This window comes from Castor canadensis, chromosome 8 (genome assembly GCF_047511655.1).
Source record: "Castor canadensis chromosome 8, mCasCan1.hap1v2, whole genome shotgun sequence".
In the NCBI taxonomy this organism is placed as follows: Eukaryota; Metazoa; Chordata; class Mammalia; order Rodentia; family Castoridae; genus Castor; species Castor canadensis.
In genome coordinates, this window is record NC_133393.1 from 39,649,575 (window position 1) to 39,664,799 (window position 15,225).

A 15,225-nucleotide genomic window follows, 5' to 3' on the forward strand; every position below is an offset into this window, starting at 1 on the left:
GTGGTAGCTTGCCTGTCCTGCCTACAGCTGTTCATTGTAATCAACTACTTCGGAACATGGGGGTATTGTAATTAGGAATAGGGGATACTGATGTGAGAATTCAGAACATCTCCTGATGTTTAGTAAAACTTAGAGTCTTCATAAAAGCTAAATGTCTCAAACTCTGAGTGGGATAATAAACTTAACCTCTTCAAAAATACTTTTCTTTTTGTACTGATACTGAGAAAAATGTATACAATTACAAAATTATGAGGAAAAACCTGAAAACAACTTGCTTTGGCTTCTTTGTCACAAAATATTTATTTTGTGATCAATCATCTGTTTTTCTCCACTGCACATTTCCCCAGGAAACTTTGCATTTCAGCATCCTTAATTGACATTGACAGAATAACAAACCAGAAGATTTGTGAAGGAGGGGTGAACTGTGGACCTCAGTCCTTTGATAGGTGCTTTCCCCCTTTTCTTCTTTGCTACTTTTCTCCCTGTGCTAAAAAGAAAAATAGCTACTTCTATATAATTTTTAATTAAAGACATTAAAAATCTAATATTTATCAACGGATGAAAATTATAATAAGTGCTTTTATTTATAAATTGATTCTTATATGTATGAGCTGATCTATAACTGATTAAACTGTCCTCTGTGTTCTTGTAATGTTTTAGTACTTTATTGATTTTGATGGTAAAAAAATAAAAGTGGTTTTTTTTAGAATTAGCCAGCAGGACTCAGTTTAGATTATCCCAGATTTGTTGGCAACATCCGAAGCATCATAACCAGGAGCCAGTGAACATATGCCTTCTTCTCTGCATCAGGCCTGAGAGGGCACTGACCTTGGCCATGTCACTGTTACAGAGCTTCTTCACAGTCTGACCTGGTGCTTGCTGGCCTTGACATTCTCAGTGAGCACAAGTGTGTTGTTGTCTTTCGTCTTCTTCATGGTCGACTCAGTGGCCAGGGGAACTTGATGGTCAGGCTTGTCTCCTGGGGTACTCTGCTGAGGGTATTCAGGCTGCCTCCAGAGCTGCAGCAACTTGGGCTGCGGGAAGGTGGGTGACATGCATATTTTCTTTTTATGGCTGTGAATACCTTTAGTACTTCCTTCTTGGCCTTTAAGCTTTGGCTTTTGCTTTGGCTTCGGCTTTGGCTTCGGCTTTGGGGGAAGGGGGGCTTCATTCTTTGCTTTCAGTTCCCTCTTGGTGAAAAGGTGTTTTAGTATTTTGTTGGTTTGGTGGTACTGAGTTTTTTACTCAGGGCCTAGCGCTGCCAGTTGAGCCATACTTCCAAACCTGTTTTTGCTTTTAGGTTATTTTTCAGACAGGGTCTCATTCTTTTGACCCAGGGCTGGCCTCGGAGTAATATCCTCCAACCTGTACCTCCTGTATACCTATTACTACAGAAGTGATCCACCATGCCTGGCTTATTTGTTGAAATGGAGTCTTTCTAAATTTTTGCCTGGGCTGGCCTCAAACCATGATCCTCCCAATCTCCATTTCCAGAGAAGGTGGGATCATAGGCATGAGCCACTGTGCCTAGTTAGCTTAGTGTTTTAACAATTTGAATTTCAGTAGAATTTTTTGAGCCATTAGTAGGTATTAACAGAAATAACTTTTAGTTATTGCCTTAGTCTGATTGTACTGGTAGTTTCAGTGAAGTATAGTTTATATGTAAACATTCTGATTTACTACTCTGGGCATTTAAAGTACATAAATTTTTATTAAAACGTAAAAGCAGTTTTCACTTGGAATAGATTATTTTAAATTTCATTTCTCTCCCCTTTTTTCCCCCCCCTACAGGAAGGAACTTGAAGCCTTCAAAGGTAATTTTGTGTTTAAATTTTTGCTTTAAACTCATTGAGAGCTAATTGATGTCAGATGTTTTCTCTTGATGATGATGAAAAGAACTCCCTTTTGATGAGACAGTTTACATGAAAAGCAGAAGTTTGCTTAATACTGTTTGTGTAGGTTTTATTTAATTTCAAGTGTGTCTGATATTCTCTTTAACTATGACACATGTACCAAGAGAGAGCTTCTCGTAGTGGCCATCTTAAGTACGGTGTTAGAAAGACACAGTGCTGACTTTGAGGTTGCTGAGAACAATACTGTGAGAAAACTGGTTTCTGCTGTATGAAGCTGGGTCACATGGAAAGGCAATGGTGATGACCATCAGGCAGGGCCCCTCTTCTCGTGAACCTTCTGAGGGCTTCCACTCCTGCTCTGACACCATCTTGTGACCTTGATGATTCACTCACCCTTCCAGTCTCAGTTTCTCCATCTGTACAATTAAGAGACTGGTGAAATAAATTATGAGGTTTGACAAACAACTCAGCAATACCTTTTAACTTTAGGGAGCTTTTGAAGGAAGGATGCTGGAGACAAATTGCTGCTCATGGAGAAACACTAGTAAAAAAAGAAAACCATCCTCTGCAGCAGTTCAAAGCCCTTCACAGTCACTGTTTTTAATCAGTAGTAGAAATCACTGTTCTCAGAATGAAGCATTTCACTAACTAGGAAGATATTAAATTACTTATTAAAACACTTCAGATTTGTTTCATGCTTACTGTGCTTCACATAGGCTGGTATTGACCTTTAGATTTACTGAACGATTAAAAATTTTTCAGCGTATCATTTATAGTTGAACTGTCTATATGTCTGATGTATTTGGATGTTTTAGAAAAAAATTACAAATCCTCAAGATAAAAAGACGTGAAAGCTCATCCTACTATGGCTATAATTGAACAGACTTATTTTGTCTAAGGGTCATTTTGACTCAACTGCAGCTGTAGTAAATGATTATGGTCATGGTCAGTTGTTGAAGGTTATGTTAAATGGCCGCATTATATAATGTATTATCATGGATGTCATTGTTCTTACTCAATTTTGAACCATTACTCATGGACATTATTTTTCATCAATAATTAAAAATAAGTTTTGAAATCCTTGTAAAATTCACTTTTTCCTCTCATTCTTTCTTGTGATTGACTAGCTTAGCAACTTTTTTTATTATCATATTATGATTTTACTGGGGGTACATTGTGACATTTACAAAAGTTCATAAAATATATCATAGTTGAATTCACCCCCTCCATCATTCTCCAGCAACTTCTTATATAACGTTAAGAGAAAGACCAAACAATCGTGTTAATACTAGGAGACAGGCAGGGACACACATTATGTAAAATGTCAGCTTTACTTGCATCTCAGTGCTGAAGCATTCTCTTTTTAGTATGGCCATAGTCACAGAAGAGACTGGTACTTTGCAAAAGATGAGGCAGACCTGTATATTGCTTGGTAGAATAATTTAATTTAGGCTAAAATAGCTTGTTTATACACACATCCCTAATTATGTACAACATTTAACTGCACATCAGATCCACCCACAGGACAGTTTAAATTCCTGGATTGAGAAAACCCTAAATTTGATATTGTACCATATCTAGATTTTTAGTATCAGTGTTCAGTAAAAATTGCTTGCTCTGGTGTTGGATGGAGTGGCAGACTCAGGTACTATAAAAGGCTTGAGGTGGGAAGTTGGCTTGAGCCCAGGAATATTGGACCATCCTGGGAAACACAAGGAGATCCTGTCTCCAAAAAAGAAAGGAGAAAAAAAAAATTTCTTCCTTTTTCCCTTCCCAGAGGGTCTGTCTTAGTGGCTCAGGCTGGTCTTGAACTTGTGATCCTCCTGCCTCAGCCTTCAGAGTATCTGGGATTACAGGCATATACCACCACATATTGCAAGAGTAAGATCTTAAAAAGTACAAATTATATGTTCTCATTGGGGAAAGAATCCCATGTTGTAAGCACCTGTAGTTTTTTTTTTTTTTTACAATCCTTGGACATGGAAAATTAGCCACGACATATCTGTTATTAGGGAATATTATTCACTAATTTTTTTTTTAAAATAGTCATCCCATGTATAAATCTTAAAATCACTCTTGGAATTTTTAAAGTAGAAGCCTATAAATATTGTGCCACTGAAAAGAATAGAAGTAAGGAGATCTAGACTTGGATATTATTCTTACCTCCATGAGATTCCTGACTTAGCATGACTTTTATAGGTATATGTGCTCTTTTATTTTCAACTAAGCACCTTGCCAAATTAACCATCATTCTTTATTCTGTAAACCATACCAGCTGATACCCCACAGCATGTTGAATCCTTGTGCCTGATAGGTTACTATTCAGCACTCCCAAGAACTGAGTTGAATATTTATGGTAGGTTGTTATTGTAATGTGCAGTTGAAAATGATGAAACATCAGTGTCAAGAAGAATTGTAATAAAATGAAATTGATTGTTTTGGAAAATGTGAAATAGGTAAATAGCTTTTTTAATTTGTTGCAAAAGTTAAGAATTGGAAAAGATTTGGGAAAAAAGTTAAAATTTTAAAGATTCTGTACACAGATTATGTCATGGTACTGTCCTCCTTCCTCAAGGAGCAAAAGTACTATGGCAGAGCTTATACAGTAGAGGGCAAATATATAATTTGAATGTAATCTAGGGATGATAGGAATCAGCACACTAAGGTAGGAGTAGTCAACTAGAGAGGCAAGACACTTGATCAGAATGAGCGTTCATGGTGCTAAAAAGGACAATAAGGACATTCCAGAAAGAGGAAAGAACGATTGCCAAAATGCAGAGAGGATTATCTCAAGAATTCAAGCTGAAGTTGAATTTCTTTCTCATTGAAGGAATTACAAATAATTTGTCAAGGCTGAAGCATATGGTGTGTGGGGTGAAATGGGGAGGGATAAAGTTGGACATGTAGGCTGGGAACAAATGATACACAACCTTGTATGTCATGCACAGGAGTTTGGACTTTTCGTCTCCATAGAGGGATGTGAACATGTGAAACGCTATGAGTAAAAAAGAAAACTGGGACTACTTCTTGTTTCTTTTTGTGTGTGTGTGATCTTTTTATAAATGTCAATTGTATATACGTTATGTAACAAATTAACGCAGGAACTCATTTTATCATATGTGAATATACATATTTGAGGGTACATGTTGGACATTTTTGCTCAACATGGTAGTGCGTATAGAAAGAGTTCAGAGGTTACTGTTGCAGCTGTGACAAGTTAGGGAGTGGAAAGACCCAGAGGGTTTCAGTTAGGATAGCAGGATCAGATTTGCTTTTAGAGACGTTTTCTGGGATCATACAGAAGACAGATTGGAGAAGAGCAGATTTAGAATAAGAAAGATTAGTTGAGCTGAATGGCTCATGCCTGTGATCCCAACTGGTTGAGAGGCTGAAGGAAGAGGACTGCTTGAACCCACGAATTCAAGACCAGCCTGGGCACCATAACAAGACATGAGCTGAGAGGGAGAGGAAACCTGGAAAGATTTGAATTAAGTTAGTGGCAGAATGGGGATAAAGACATAGATTCTAAAAGATAGAATAAAAAGAACATTAGTAGATTATTCCTTTTTATCACTGAGTTAATATTCCATTGTAAGACTGTACCACATTTTGTTTAACCATTCACCAGTTGATGGACATTTTGATTGTTTCCAGGTTTGGGCTGTTGTGAATAATACTTCTATAAAGTTTTTGTGTAGGCATTTCATTTCTCCTCGGTAGCTAAGACTAGGAGTTTTGGATCATATGATTGTTTAGCTTAAGAAATAGAAAAAGTGGGTGTACTATCCCCAACATGTTGTGTATGAGGATTGTAGTTTCTCCTTATCCTTGACAGTACTCTCTGAGAACCATTTTAAAAGACCATCTTTTTGTCCCACTCAATGGCTTTAACACCTTTCTAGGAAACCAGTGACCATAACTATAAGAGTTTATGTATCTGGGCTCTTGATTTTGTTCCTTATTGTCAATACTGCACTGCCTTGATTATGGTAGCTCTGTAGTAAGTTTTTAAATTTGGGAAGTCTATGCCTTCCAACTTTGTCCTTTTTCAAATCTGGCTATTTTTGGTCCTTTGTATTTCCATATAAGTTTTGCACTGACTTTGACAATTTCTGTTTTTAGAAAAATATCCTGGGATTCTGATAGTGATTATGTTATATCCATAAATCATTTGGAGGAGAATTTCCATCTTTTCAATATTGAATCTTCCACTCCATGCACATGGAATGTTTTACTATTGATTTAGATCCTCTTCCATTTTTTTCCAGAGGTAAGGAGGATAGTGTGGTTCACTAAAAAGAGAGCATTTCAAGAAATAATGTCTTTGTTGCAGCGAGGACAAAGTGAAATACAGTCTAGAAGGTGATTGAACTTGGCAATTAATTGTTAATTAATGGTAATTTCAGCAGCATGGATGTGTACATGGGGGTTGGGGGGAACCAGATGGCTGATGATTGGAGTGAGTGGAATATTTTGCTTTGTTCCCCATTGTGACCCTGGTGCTTGGCATGTTGGTACTTAATAAATATTTCAGTGAATGAGGAAGTAGAGACAATACTTTCAAAAGCCAAGGCTGAGGGAAGGAAGGAAGAGAGGGTTGAGGGGAAGAATTTGTTTTTTAACTTGGGAAAAACTTGAGTATATTTGTATGAAAAGGTGAAAGAAGCTGTTGAGGGCGAGCTCGAAGGTAGAGAGAGGGGCTGATTGCTGGAGCTGTGATTCAGAGGGTACCAGAGTGAATGGAATTTAAAGCACACTATTTTGAAACAAAAAAAGACTGAAGTGTTTGTAACTATTGGAGTTGTGATGATTTAAGATACTTATTAAAAACATATGCACATTCCAAGCCACTGGTTAGTGTTGCTGAATTTGAAGGAACCTTTAAGGCTAAAGCTGCATTAAAAATGAGATAGGGGAAGTTTAAAGGTATTTATGTATTATGTATTATGTATTATGTGAACCATATTCTTAATTTTTATGTTACTACATTCATATGGCAAGATTTCTTTTGTCTTGATGTGTTACTAATCCATTTTTGTGCCTAGATGACAAATTCAGAAGGATTTAGTGTATTTTCAGCCTTCCCCCCCACACTTTTGAGAAGCATTTGGTATGCTCCTAGATTTGTGCATACATCATGTGCACCAGAGCCCCTGAGAGCTTGCATTTTGCATTTATAGAGGCCGTAGATTCCAATGTATGTCTGCTTAAGCCATCAGCAGAAAACTAACACAGTTTCTTTGGAAAAACCTGCTTCTGGCTCCAGCCTCACTTCCTTTGTTCTACATCTCAGAAGATGCATATGAAGGAAGCTGCCTGTTAACTGGAGGTTTCACTTGGCCAGCACTGCTTCTATTTACTTTCTCAGTTCTCAATCCATGTCATCTCCAGGAGTCACCGAAAATAGTCAGAGGAATCCCTGTAGGTGGAAATTTATTTCATGTTTTTCCTTATTTGCTTTTCTTTAAGGTTGATACCTCTCTACTTGGTACATTGCTGTGATTTGCATGTTATAAGATGATATGTTATTAAAAAGCAGAAATTAAATTTCAACCTGATTTGAACCTATAAACAGTACATTTTAATTTTATTTTCTTTTTTATTACCAGTAATAATTACTAAATTAACAGCTAAAAGAAGTAAAAAATGTTGCATGGAAATCTAGGACTTTTGCATTTATAATGTGTGTCTTATATGTAATATGTTTCTATCAAGTAAAATTCACCAAATATTTTTGTGAAGAAGCATTTATATTAAGAGGTAGACATAAACTACCCAGAAAGTGACGTCAGCCAATAGAATAATAGAACAATTTATTATGGTGCCATTCCATACAGCTAATTCTTCGTCCCTTGTTGGTGTGTTCATTTCCAAGAAGTTAGCATGGTTAAGTGTGTGAGCCATATCCAGTGACAGTGGCAAGTTAAAACTCATTTCATGCCATCATGTGGATTCATCTAAGATGGCTGATTCTCAAAATGGGTTTTGACAATGTCATAATACTTCATATAGGTTAAAATACTTATTTTCATAATTTTACAGAACTTCAGTGCACTTTTCCTCCCTGTTGGACAGGCATTTTTAAATATGCCATTTTTATACATGCATATTCAAGGATTTTAAACTTGTGGAATTTACTGCAAAAAAATTGTGCCTAAAATTTAATTGTTAATTTTTTTGTTGAGTAATATACATTTCTGTCCCTGGAAGTAACTAGAATAATTTCTAATAGTTACGGCTTTTAAAAAAAAAAATTTCCCTAGGAGTTAGATCTTAAAAATGGCATATGCTATGATATGTTATATATGTCATTCCCTGTCAGGTAGAAACCCACTTGTTTTAAAATGGAAAAAATGAAAGAAGTGCATGTTGTCATTAATTAATCTCTTATTCTGTCGTGGTTATTCTTTTCTTCAGAACACAAATTAGAGTAAGGTACATCAAAGTTGAATTAAACCCTGTTACTTCTTTTTTCCTTATCTCATGTCCATCTTTTGTATGGCCTAGCAAAGCCCTTCATGCTTTTTAAGCTTAGACTTTTTTTTTTTTCCAGTGCTAGGAATGGCCAGGGCCTCAGGTGGGCTAAGCATATGCTCTACCACTAAGCTACAGCCCCAGCCCCATGCTTAAGACATTAACTGAAGTGAAATGATAGCTCGGGAATTCATTAAAGTTGGAGCATTAAAGAAATGGGATTCTAACTAGAGGCAACCACATTCTTGTTCATTACTTGTTAGGTGATCAGAAAAAAAAATTAATGGGAATAGTGACGGCGAGAACTTTAGTGTTCACTTGTAAAGGAGTGCATAACAAAATGGCATGTTGTCTTTTAATCGTATTTATCTCAACATACCAGTTGTAGGAGTAAAGATTTCAGTATAAGGATAATTTGGCTTTAAGTTTTAATGTTTAAATTAATTAAATTATTTACATTATTAAATTATTTAAATTAATATTTAAATTTCTTACTTATCTAAAAAATTACTCTCTAAAAATCTTGATTTGTTGGTGAATACTGGCAAGAATTTTAAGGGTCTGATCATCATCTTTTTGTCACATGTCAATATGTATGTGTATTTGTTTTTTAAAAGTTGGTTTATATTTTTGTAACAATGTTTAAAGATAGTATCTATGTCCTGCAGTGCATAAATACGTATATCCTGTCTTTTAATTTTGATTCTGTGAGAGTTTGCCTTTCAAACCTAGTTGATTCTTTATTCTAATACTGTGTCATGAATGTCATATTGTGGCATGACCTAGAGCTCTCTAAGATGATGTTCTATATTGAAGAGGCATTAACACTCCAACAGCTTGTCCAGGCATTAAATAACATAAAAATACAGCCTAAGATTGGGGTTGTGATGCTTAAATGCTACCTTTCTATGATTTCTTATAAAGATTATAGGTCACTATTGTATGATCAGTGATTATAGCAATAGAACATCTTAGGATTGAGACTTTTTGTTGTATAACGTGCATGTTTGGTGTCATGAATAAGAATAGCAATTCTGTTTTATTACTTTTTTCTGAAACATGGTATAAACTTGACAGCAGAAATTATAGCTTTCACAAAATCAAATTCTACTACCACAGAAAGAATTTTGTGAAAATTTTACCTTTTGGGCTCAAAAAGAGGACTTACCTGTTGGATAAGGAGTTTCATGATTTTGTTTTTAGCTTTTTTGAGGTTTGTTCTGAACAAGTTACCTGTGTGATCTTGTGGCTCTGCTGTTTACACTGTTGAGGGCAACAAATGGATTTCTACTTTCTCAGAAGTATGGTAGTTGTGATGGTTTTTATAGACTTTCAGGGTAAAGGAAAAGTAAAGTGGCCAGCTGATCTGAGAAACTTTTGCCTTACTTAAATACTCATCTGACTTTCTTCCTCTGGGTTTGCCCATACTGTGAATACCAGGTATGTGGAATATGGCTAATTTGATTTGAGGAATTAGTATTCACTCTAAGATAAGGGAAATAACTAAAGAAACACTGGAACATTACTGAGCTACTTGCTTTTCAATTTTTCTTTAACGTATTTGTGTAAAGGGCCAGATGTGGTTCATGCCTACAACCCCAGACTATATAAGAGATAAAGATAGGAGGATTGTGATCCCTTGCCAGCCCTGGGCAAAAGCATGAAACCCTACCTGAAAGACAAACTAAACCAAAAAGGGCTGGAAGTATGGCTCAAGTAGCAGAGCCAAGTGCAAGGCAAGGCCCTGAATTCAAATCCCAGTACTGTCAAAAAAAAGTATTTGTGTAAGACTACAAAAAAATAGCATAGGATACTTACTAATAGGCTATTCAGAAGCATATTAGTTATCATGAAGATGATTTATCAGTTTTATTTTTAATTGGAAAGTAAAAATATTTACAATAAGAATTATCACAGTAATTTTTTTCTCTTTTAGGAGAAAGCAGGTTTATTAGGACACCATTAAAGTGGATAGAAAGGTGGGCAGCTATGCAAAGGAGCATAGTGCCTCATAGTAATTTCAGCAATGAAAGAGTGATTTTTAAAAAGTAATATTTAGCTGAGTATAGAGCACTTGCCTAGCATTTGTGAGACACTGGGTTTGATCCTTAACCCCTTCCCAAAAGTAACATTTGAACATATCAGCTTGCCATTAGAATTTGTTTGTTCTTTCATTCAGTAAAATTAATACGGCACAGAATATCAGTGGTGCCATTCTAGATATGAGTATAATTCTGTTGTTTCTATTAAAATTATAATACATTAAAGTGGGAATATAGCTCAGTGTTAGAGCACGTAATTATACAAGAGACCATAGGTTCAACCACCTAGCACCAAAGCAGAATTATAATAAATTAGAGAAAAGAAGGAACCTGTTACTTACTATGCATTAAAAATGCGCTAGCTATATGCTTTGCATATCATGTAAGGGATTGTATTGTCTCAGGGTCACCACCTTGTGTGCTGAGAAAAATCAAGATTGAACAGTTAAAGGAATCACCAGCTAGTAAGCATTGAGCAGAGATTTAACACCTAGAAATGTCTGCCCTCAACAACTGTGTTTTTCTCACTTTACACAGTGATTGCTTGGAAGTGCTGACAGGTAAACAGTAAAAATATAGATGCATTTTCTGTTTCCAGAGTGTTCAGGGTTCCTTATGTATTGTGTAAACTAGATATGCTAGTCTCTTTTAATACTAGAGAAATTTATATTCACAAGGTTTACTAGCTAAGTAGCTTATTGAAATTTCATCTCTTACTGTATTTTAACTACTTACTGGTCTTCCCAGGTAGTTCTCCCTTGGTTATACCTGGCTATCTTAAAGACAAAAACAAAAACCTAGTGTTTAAAAAAATAAAGCAAACAGGCTGATCTTCACACTCTAGAGCTTTGAAAGGATTCCTCTGAATTTGGGATGTTGGACGAGGCTCAAAGCAGGAGTGTTAAGGCCTCTACATCCCCTCCCTACACTGTGCCCAGTCTCACGTGAAATGTTTGTTCCTAAAATAGTCTTAGTTCACATAGTGATTTCTGAGTGACAGATTTAAAAGAATCTCAGTATCTTTTTTTCTACTTCTAGCATCATAGAAAAATCTTTTAGGTCCTATAATCCAGCCATCGTATTCCATGTAGAATCTGCCTTTGAGCAATTCTGAAGGAAATTACTCTAGAGTTGGAACAGTCCTTGCTCTCCATTAATCTTCCTAAGAGTCAGAATTAGTTGCCTCAACCTTTTCTTTCCATAGTCTCTGGTTGGAGAGGCTTTGTTCTCCTGATCATCCCCATCTGGGCACACTCTAGTTTTCTAACACCCCTTATAAACAGTGGTGTTTGGAACTGCACAGTCTTCAAGAAATGGTGATTATTACCACAGCTGGGTAGTTACTTTTTATGCTGGATTGCTCTTTTTTAACCACAGTGCCTCTGTCTTTTTAACATGAAACTGCCCCTAGTCTCATATTTTAAATGTAAAAGCAGTGTGTCCCCGTTGTGGGCAATTAGAAAAATACAAAAAGCTCCCAAGGATAAAATGGACCCATCAGTTAAAACTTCAAATATTTCCAAGATTATGTCAGTACATACATGTATAGACATGTCATCCAAAGCTGGGATAGTTTATAAACAACTTTGATGCCTTTTTTCATATTTGGAAGTGAACATTGCCTCAGTACCATCACATTTTTGAAAAATACTAGCTTCCTCTTGAGAATTTAGGAGTTTAAGTACTTGCTAACTTTATACTAATTATAATTTATGCTATAATAAATATCTCTGGGCATAGATGTTTTCTTAGTATCCCAGTATTTTAGGATGTAAGGGTATTACATTTTTTTATGGTTTTTTGTGTGTATTTACCAAGAACACAATTTTTAGAAAGGTTATGCCAGTTCACACTTTGATTAACAGTGTATGTGACTATCGATTTCATGTACCCTAACCTGAGAATGTACTTCTTGACTTTAATAAAATGATAGCAAAAGTAAAATTTGATTCTTGTTTGGGTTTAGCAGTGAGATAAAAGGTGATGTATTAGCCTTTTATAAACAGTTGTGAATCGTTTATGTTTCTAGCCAGTTTCAGTTGGGATTTTAGTGTACTTAGAGGTCTGAATATGGTTGTTCACTAGCAAGTGTGTTAGATTTTTTTGTCTCTGTGATAAAATACCTCACATAATAATTTAAGGGAGGAAAGTTGTATTTAGGCTCAGAGAGAGAGAGAGTGAGACACACCCCCCAACATCACCACCGCCCCGAAGAAGATAATGCCCCTGCAGACACAACCCCTAGTGACCTATTTGTTCCAGTTAGGCTCCATCTCCTAAAATTTCTAGAACCTCCCAAAGTAGCATTGTTGGCTGGGGACCAGATGTTCAATTCAGAAGCCTTTTTGGGGGGTGGGGAAGGGACACCTTATAACCAGACCATAACATTAAAGGTATCAAATCATTGCCATATTTATTGCAGCTAATTATTTTGTAGCTCGTCATTTTGCCTTTTAATTTTGTTTGCTTTTTTAAATTATAGCTTGAGTTTTTTTTATTCAAATGAATGCTTCAAATACCTTTCATCACCTTTATGAGAAGAAAGTTCTAAGAAAGAAATATTAACTTGTAATTCTTCCAGTTTTTATTCTATTTTAATTTTTACCTTTTTAATTCTCATTAATCCAGAATTTGTTTTGTTGTACAGTATGAAGTGTGTTAGTCAGTTTTTGGCTGTGTTAATGAATTTTTCTAGCTATGGAATAATCCCTTCTAGTTCTCTCATTTTGCTGTTGCCAAAATCTGATCAGTTAAATCTCTTACATGGTACATGGTGACTGCATGTGAGCAGCTGAATGTAGTTAAGAAGAAGCACACCCTCTTTCCAGAGGTCAACTCTCCATGTGACTGCAGTTCATTAGAGAGCCCTGAGCCCCAGTGGGCAGTCCTGCTGTGTTTCTTCCTCTACTCTTTTCCCAAATTGTTGACCGCCGCCCCCCCCCCCCCCCCCCCGTTCCTCAGTCTGAATTGATTTCTCTGACTTCACTGACCGCAGTGCTCCAGAAGCAGGAGGTGTGGCCATTACAAGGCTTGCTAAAGAGAGTAGGGCCGCCAGGAGTTTTATTCTGTACTGAAAACTTTAAGGATGTAGGATGTATCATCTGCTGAGTTTATCTTGAAGCAGGTAGTTTTTGAAAATTGTTTTCTCGTTGACCCAAAATAAAATCCAAAGAGAAAGTATATGACATCTTGAAAGCTATTTTGGCCACCAGGTCCCACAATCTTACGAGCACCTTCTTCTCCCTTTTTGGGGGTATACTTTTAAGCATGTCATTTTTTAATGCTATTTTCACCAGTTCCATGACTTGTGAGATGAAATGTCAAAATGCCAGGTATAACTGTAAATAGCATAGAATTAAAGAGAAGATTCTGTAGTCTCTGGCCTGACAAGTGTTTGGGAGAAAATGAATTTGTTACTTGGTTTTCTTTTTCATCTTTTGCTTTCTCTGATATTCAGTCTTCTCTTGGATGGCTTTGTCTCAGTGCCAGTAATTTCCTTTAGAGGGTTTTGTGTTGTATTATGCTGGAAAGAACACATGTTTTATTTTCTCAGACCTGTGGTAAGCAGCTTTATATCACTGTATACCGTTAAAAAAAATTAACACTGGCATAGCCCAAAGAAGTAAAAGAAGAAAAAAATTTCATGAAAGTCTCAAGAAGATAGGCCATTCATTATATGGCTGCTTTTCTTTGCATAAAAAGAATGAAGAGTCAATACATTACTGTTTTCTGGGATACAGCAGCTGGGTAGCATGGCAATATTATGTGCTCTGTATTCAGAAAACATAAAGCAGAAAATTGTGTTTATGTTTATAAAATAAATCCCTTTTCAGTTCTGTATTCAGAAAAATGAGTACCTGTGACTCTATGGTGGAAAACATTGAATCTGCAACCAGAATCCTCTCATTTTATTTTAGGATCGTATTAAATAATAATAGGAAACTTGACACTTCATTTTAAATAAGAGAAATATTAGGGGGTTTTACCACTAGCTAATGACTAGGTTTTTTTTTTTTTACATATCCAAGTAATTCTAAAGAACTATCCTTGGAATGGTTAGACACTTCACTACCTGCCTCTTCCTCCCCTACAAGCATTTTTTGGACATTTGGGTGGAATAGCTTGCCAAGGGCAGCTCTCTGGGGGCTGGAAGAGGTTTATTTCAGTGCACATTGGAGAACATGACCAGATTCACTTCTAATAACTTTTATTCAAAACAGTAAGTTGACAATGGACTGAAATAAATGTATGCAAAGCATCCTTAATTGTATGGATGATATATTTTGAGTCTTTACCTTGATCTCAGAAGCTTGACAGTATGGGGGCTCTCTGCTCAATGATAGCTGGTGATTGAATCTGGTGAAATAAGCTGACAATAAACAGATGAACAATATGAGAAGGCATACAAGTTTACTGTGTACACAGGAGTACTAGAAAGTGAGTACCCAATAACCCAGTGGAATTCAGAAGCTTGTACACACTTTTCATAGGGGAGAGAAAAGTTGGATGGTAGGCAGTTTTAGAGGAAAAATAAATGATTTTTAGGAGAATTAACAGGCTCAGAGAATAGGCAGTGGCCTGGGACAAAGTTCCCCTGGGCTCTGGGTATGGCATTAATCTTAGTCTCCTTGCTTGAGTTATTCTTCCCTATATGGTAAGAGGATAAGGAGGGCCTTGTAACAGTTGTATTCCTTCTGGAAGAAGTTCTCTCAGTCAGGCAAGAGGGCTTTTCTCCCTATGCATGGCATGGTATGGGGTGGGGGGACAGGACAATCAATTCTAAGGCTGCTTCTTTGAAATGTCAAAGCATGTCCACACACCATACTTTGAGGTATTGTTTCCTGAGCCCCAACAGC

The 15,225-nt window shown here is 36.4% G+C and overlaps 1 protein-coding gene across 2 annotated transcripts in view; it reads left to right on the forward strand.

Annotated features, from left to right (window-relative positions):
• Positions 1 to 15,225, forward strand: part of Dtnbp1 (dystrobrevin binding protein 1) — a 108,958-nt gene that overhangs the window by 61,263 nt on the left and 32,470 nt on the right. For both annotated transcript variants that reach the window (XM_020169591.2, XM_074082876.1), the window contains one exon: positions 1,792 to 1,814. In XM_020169591.2, the coding sequence (XP_020025180.2) occupies positions 1,792 to 1,814 (23 nt within the window). The remainder of the gene's footprint in view (positions 1 to 1,791; positions 1,815 to 15,225) is intronic.